Below are 7,304 nucleotides of genomic sequence, written 5' to 3'. Positions count from 1 at the left end.
CCAATCTCTTATGCAGAGCTACACATTCTGAGGGAGTAATAGTCTCAACAATAGGCGTTTGTATGTGTTTTGTATGTAGACAGTGGTAAATCAGATAGTTAGTTGTGTTTGGCTATGCTATGGAGCTGTAATTGACACACTTGGTGATTAATAAAACATGTTAGTTACCCAAAAAAAAAAAAAAAATCACCATTAATCAATTACGCCTCAGTCTTAAACTTGTTGATCAAGAGAGGGGACCAACTCTATTCGAAAAGAGAAAAGGTTTCATTGTGCAAAAATCCGTTGCAAATTAATGGAGCAACTAAATTCTAGTTCGAACAAAAACACATTAATCCTGATTTGATGATCAATATATAGTACATTCCAACTTCATGAGAAAAGCATTAAATTAATTCAAAGAATTGGTATTCATTGAAATGGATAATTTTCTTCCCTTAAGAAATTAAGCTCAGTGCTGTGGAAATTACATTTGCAACTTAAATAAATATTACAAAATCACATCAACGAGATCAAGTGTCAACCACGACATGGAACTCAACAACACCATCACAACCGTAAAACAATGTCCACACAAGAAGAGCTCGATGAATGAAAAGAGGAAAAAAAAAAAAAAAGGACCAACAAGCAACAAAGCGTTGAATCTCAGTGGAGCAACAAAGAGTAGGCTCTAGTTTATTAGCTGATCAACGTGTACTATTCGTACCCTCTCGAGCAACAAAAGACCAAATCTCAGTGAATCGTGAGAACAACAGTAGGCTCTAATTTATTAGTTGAATGAGTACTGTTCATATCTCATTGAGCAATCAACAAATTCGACTTGACCTCCAATACTACCATCACAAGTAGTCATCAAGAATGACCTTGAAAGTTTTACACAAGTATCACAATCTGAATATGCTACATTTGAACTACACGTAGCATGACCATAAGCTATAGCATCATTAGGATAAGGAGATATTACATAGTAATCATAACCTTGACGTGGAGTCTCATTTGTTAACGATACAAGAACATAATACAAGCTTTTTGCAAATGGACCATTTTTGTCATACGTATCACCATTGCATATATGGTCCAATAATTTGGACTCTGGAAATTCACTTCTCACAAAGCAATTAAACCCCAAGATAACAATAAATAATGTGGTTAATACTTTCATCTCAAAAATACTATCAGTGGTGCTCTCTCTATTAATTTAAAAAAAAAAAATCTTTTTATAATCTTCTCCTTGTTTTGTGTTACAAATTTGAGTTTCTCATATAGTCCTTGTTTAAATAGATCTAACCATCCATTGATTTCTTCACCAATGAAAACCAAGTATTCCATATTTTGGTCTAATTTACTAACTTGTTTTGTTAGGATACATGATATGCTTTTTTTTTTTTAACACCTACGGCTATTATGTAATCCGCCGGCAAAAGAGCAGTGTGTATATACATGCATGGATATTCCTCTCCTCTCTTCGCATGGATATTCCTTGATATATGTCCTTTTTCGTGTCCCAGTAATAAAGCCCGAGCAAGTATTGCCATTTAAATTTTGAGAGTTAACTTTTTAATTTTGATTGTTAAATCGGACGAGGAAACTGAAGTTTTTTTTTTGAAATAAATGATTAGAGCGGTGAATTAAGTCCTACATCAAATAATTTTGTGAAATTGTGAATTAATGCAGTAGTCACTTCAGCGATTTTCATCCATCCTTGTTGAAAATGTCAATTTGTGCGCAACTCAGCTATTTTATAAGTACCTACTACCTTCAGCCAATACAAATATCGAATAACTCTTTCTTCCAAAAACTACACAAAGCAATCACCCTTTTTTTTTTTTTTTTTTTTTTTTCTGTCTCTGTTGAGATTTGAATACGGATTTCTAAGGTGTAAAAATAACCCTCTATGACTATTTAGAAAAAATAATTTGTACCCTCACTTCAAAAGTCTGTAAATGTGATTACATTCTGGGGTACTTTGGATATAACAGAAGTGATAATACAATTGAAAAAATGTTATATATTGTTGTATATAATTGAATATTCTTGGATATAAACACCTCTTATACATTATTATACACTTTTATACAAGAGTGATACACTGTCTACTCCAGATGTGTATAAAGTTATATATTGTTGTATATTGTGAAAAAGTGGCTATGCGGGGTGTAATTTAAAAATATAGCTATGCAAATGTAATTTTATATGCTAGATTGTACATTATTAAAATTTATCCTTTTAATAAATATATAAGTTTTTTTTAAGGAGATCTGGAGGTCCGTTAACGGGATAGGGGCATAATTGAAAAGTTTAGCTTTATTGGAATGGCAGTCACAATATTTACATCACTTTATAACAATAAGACAAAGTCGTGAATAGGGAGTGCGTGGGTATAAATTAAAAAGTAGAAAAAGATTCCCATTTTCGATCTTCACAAGGAAAAAGTTCCACATACCAATTCTTCGAATTAATAAATGTAATACCTAAATTTTCTATATTCAAAAAAATATGAGAAAGAATAAAAGAAACATCAAATTCACAAATTCTTCAAATTTTGACAGAAGAAAAGACAACCTTCTCCACTTTCTCTCCCGATAATACATAATTCAAAATAGAAGAAATATCATGCCATAAATGGACGATCAATACGAAATTAAGATACATGCAGTATCGCAAAAACAAAAATATTACTTTCGTGCTCAGTATTTAAATCAAACCAAGCATTTAACCTTATTAGTTAAAATTTAAAGTAAAAATACATTTAACTTAACTAGGATTAAGCGATGAATGTTTATATGATAGCCATTTGTTTTTTAAATAAGGCCACCCCATGGTGGTGGAGTTTGTTAAAACCAAGAACAAAATACAGAAAACATTTTTTTCCCGGGGGGGGGGGGGGGGGGGGGGGAGTGGGTCTGGACCAAAACCCCTTTAAGTCAAATTTGAGAGAAATGAGAAAACTTCAATTCTCTTTACATTAGTACACTAGGAGCCCGTTTGGATTGGCTTACAGCTTAAAGCTGTTTGCAGCTTATAAGCTGAAAAAAATAAGTTGGGGTAGTCCAACTTATTTTTTTTGGCTTATAAGCTGTTTTCAGCTTATAAGCTGCTTTAGATAAACTAAGTCAAATGGGTTCAATTATTTTTTTGAGCTTATTTTAAGCATAAAATGACTTTAAGCTGGCCAGCCAAACACTCAAAAAAGCTGAAAACAGCTTATAAGCCAACTTATAAGCCAATCCAAACGGGCTCTAGATCCAATACATGCACTAAATTCCAACAACATGGATTTAGTAAATATTGCTCTTTGAAGTTTTTTTCAGGGCCGAAGTTGGTAACTCTTGTTCTTGTTCACTTCTTTTTCATTTTTTTGTCTCTTTGTTCTCTAATCTTCTCTCAAAGTAACTGTATCCATCATTGGAATTATCTTCGTCGGAGAAAGCCATGTTTTGGTATATAGGGAAGACATTTATCTTGCATTTATTGATTTGATGTAAACACCATGTATGAGTAAGTACGCACCGTCTTAATAGTTCCATTATAAGTGACATAGTGTTACTCTGTATGGAGTTTAAGAAAGAACGGAAAGACATTTAAACCTTAAGGTCTTAAGTTAAACATGCTATAATATTTGTGCATGTGGCTATAAAAACTAATCAAGAGTAAAATTGGAGTTTAAAGTTAAATCACATCCGAATATAAAATTACATCATGAACAGACCACTAAGGAAATAATGTCGCTCGCTGAAGTGAATGAACTATTATCTTTTCTTAGGAATATTTAATAAAAATATAAACAAGCCAATTAGACCAAAGTCATGGAATATCTTATTTTCATTGATGGGAGAAACCAATGGATGGCCAAATCTATTTAAGCAAGAACATGTGAAACTCAAATTTGCAACACAAAAGAAATACTAGTAGAAGATAGGAAGATACAAAACTAGAGAGGCTAGCTAAGGATATGTTTATTTTGAGAATGAGAGTGCTAACCACATTCCTTATAATTGGAATGTTTTGGTTTAGTAGCACTGTGAGAAGTGAACCAAATACCAATGAAGTGAACCAATATACATGCAATAGCAATAAGTATGATGAGAAGGGTCCATTTGCAAAAAGCTTGGCTTATGTGCTTGAAAATTTACAACATGTGACTCCAAATAAAGGTTATGATTACTATGCAAACAATGGCATAGCTTTTGGCCATGTTACTTGCAACCCCATTTTAGAACTTTCAGCCTGTGCCCTTTGTCTAAGTACTGCAAAATCATTTTTGTTGAGTACTTGTGAGAGAAGCATTGGAGCTCAAGTCGAATTCGTTGATTGTTCGATGAGGTATGAACAATACTCATTCAGCAAATAAGCTAGAGCCTGCCCCGTGCTTCCACGATCCACGAATTCAGCATTTTGTCACTCCGATTCTTCAAAAAAAATAAAACGAGAGCCAATCTCTTGGTCTTTCCTAATTGCTATCCCACTTCGTTCGTCTTCTTTTGTTTGCCATTAGTGTTTTATTGTTGTAGTTGAGCTGTTGAGTCGAAATTTTAGTTATGTTTTGCTTGAATTATATCCCTTTAATGTGATTTCTTATGTTTGTTAAAGTTGCAAGAATTTTCCAGTTTATGTCTGAAGATTCAGAACTCCTCGCTACCATTTATCTAGTTTAGTTGGATTAGAGGAATTGAAAGAAGAAGAAAAAAAGTGTTACTTTGGACTGCAAGTTAAGCTAATTATATTGAGTTTAAACTATATACACGTCACATAAGGAAATTTTATATCATTAAGTCATCTAAAGGATATTTACAAATAAGACTTCTTAATTAAAATGTGGTAATACTCTAGAAAGTAAGACAAGTTAATAGCTAAAACAGGTAAAGATGACTTGGTGTAAAAGTTCCTAACACCGGTTTATATAAAATTAAACTCGCTCATATTTGTTATTTTTCAAGGAGAATTGTGTCTAAGGTACATATAGTGCTACAAAATGGATAAAATTGGTAAGTGTTCGTCCAACCCCCCCCCCCCCCCCCCCTCCCCCAATTAAAAATGAGTTGAATAACCGGCCACACCAAAGACAAGTTGAAGAAAAAAAGAAAAAGTGATCTCAATTCATAATAAGTTGAGATCATCTATATAGATTTTACTATATCTATCGATTCTAATGTGATCCAAAGGAGATATGGTTGTCGTGCAATGATGTTAGAAACTGTAGCAGCAATCCCCGGCATGGTAGGATAGAAATAACGTATTTAACCATTAATGACTACTTCAATAGGTTTATTGCTCTTTTATTAAATAAATAAACTTGAAATAGATACTGCTTATAAATTTACCACACCGGTTAGCTATAAAACAATTGCCTTTACTTTAGTAAACGTGTCCCGCTAGCCGTCACCACAATGTGGTATCATAAAATGACACCCAACATGGGTGTGTCAGGCATGAATTTAGATGAAGATATATGCACGCTCACCATGGGTGCGTTAGCATTTCAATTGAGAAATCGTGAATTCATGGCACACCTATAGGTGCCCATCCGCCATGGTTGGGCTAATTTTTTTTATTTTTATTTTTAGTTTTATTTTTTGCAGTTACTATTTAGCGGGACACAAAATTTAAGAAATTTAGTAGTTTAAACTAATCAATAGTTATTTGTTTTTGGTTATAAATTATTCTCTCCAATTCAAAATAAGTGTCCGCTTAGTCTTTTTATTTTGGTTCAAAGTAAGTGTTCACTTACAAAATCAAGAAAGACATCAATGGATGTTGGAATACACAAAACAGGGGACAAGATGAAATGGGCAAAAGACAAGATGAAATGGGCAAAATGATACGCAAAACAGGAGACAAGATGAAATGGGCAAAAGACAAGATGAAATGGGCAAAAAGGGACCACTGTCAACATATAAAGAAATAGGGATTAAAAATTAGACATAAATTATTTTCAGTTTTGCATTTTATTTTAGTCACATTGTATAGGGAATAATATTGTACAGGTGGCAAAGTTTGATAGGTTAGGTTGTACAAGTTTGTTAAAGTAGATTCCTTTTTGCTATGTATATAAATGTGCACTGTGTAATGAAAAAGACAGAGAGAAAATTTCCAGCTGCTTCATTTTATTGTTTCATTTTTAACATGGTATCAGAGCAGGGATAAACATCCTGCTAATTTCCAGATCTTCTCTTCACTGTTTTGTTCACAGTTTCATTTTTTTTTTCTTTCTCGAATTTTAATTTTCTGCTAAGACCCTTTTTTATTCTTATTCCATCATGAGTGATGAATCAACTGAGGTAGCTAAGGTGGCTGAATCCAAGTTAATGGATTCCAGTCACCTCTATTATCTTCATTCATCAGATTTCCCTGGTATGAATCTGGTGAATTCCACCTTTGATGGCAAAGGGTATGGAGGCTGGCGTAGGTCAGTTCTCATTGCTTTATCAGCCAAAAATAAAATACGTTTTATAGATGGCACATGTAAAGAACCTGTTATTGATTCCACAGATCACAAATTGTGGAGCAGGTGTAATGACATGGTGTTGTCTTGGCTCCTAAATTCACTTTCAAAAGAAATTTCTGATAGTGTCATATACTCAAAAACTGCTAAAGCTTTATGGACAGACCTTGAGGAAAGGTTTGGTCAATCAAATGGGGCTAAGTTATACCATCTCCAAAAGGAACTAAGTGATTTAGTTCAGGGATCTAATGATATAGCAACATATTTTACCAAGTTGAAGAAACTTTGGGATGAACTAGACACTCTTAATGCTGACATAAACTGTGGGTGTAATTGTAGCTGTGGAGGAAAGGACAAACTGACCAAATCTATACAAGATGAGAGACTTATGCATTTTTTGATGGGTCTAAATGATTCATATGCATCAGTTAGAGGAAATATGTTGATTATCTCACCTCTCCCTAATGTGAATGTGGCCTATTCTATTTTAATTCAAGATGAAAAACAAAGGGAGGTTTATGTAAATCAACAGCACCCTGGTGAATCATCTTCTTTTTTGGCAATAAACCAACACAAATATACACCCTATGATCAGCCTATTCCAAAATTTTCTAATTATGATCAGCATAACCAGAAACATGGAAACTATGATCAAAAAGGGAAAGGGAAGTTTGATACAAGAAAGAATAACCTGATTTGCTTACACTGCAAGAAACCTGGTCATAGTATAGACAAGTGTTATAGGATTGTCGGTTTCCCTGCAGATTTTAAATTCACAAAGACAAGAAGAAATCAGACTTTGGCACACAGTAATGCAGTGTTTGCTGAAGAGAAACACAATGACTATGCAGGGAACAATCAA

The 7,304-nt window shown here is 33.5% G+C and overlaps 1 protein-coding gene across 1 annotated transcript; it reads right to left on the bottom strand.

The window, feature by feature from the left end:
* Window positions 1-769: 769 nt before the first annotated feature.
* On the bottom strand, window positions 770-1,162 carry LOC132613395 (antifungal protein ginkbilobin-like protein). Its single transcript, XM_060327401.1, has one exon. The coding sequence runs from the start codon at window positions 1,160-1,162 to the stop codon at window positions 770-772; it is 393 nt and encodes a 130-aa protein (XP_060183384.1).
* Window positions 1,163-7,304: the final 6,142 nt, after the last annotated feature.

The sequence above is a fragment of the Lycium barbarum genome, chromosome 10 (genome assembly GCF_019175385.1).
Source record: "Lycium barbarum isolate Lr01 chromosome 10, ASM1917538v2, whole genome shotgun sequence".
NCBI lineage: Eukaryota > Viridiplantae > Streptophyta > Magnoliopsida > Solanales > Solanaceae > Lycium > Lycium barbarum.
The sequence above is the reverse complement of the archived record's forward strand: the minus strand, read 5'-3'. Positions and strand labels throughout refer to the sequence as shown.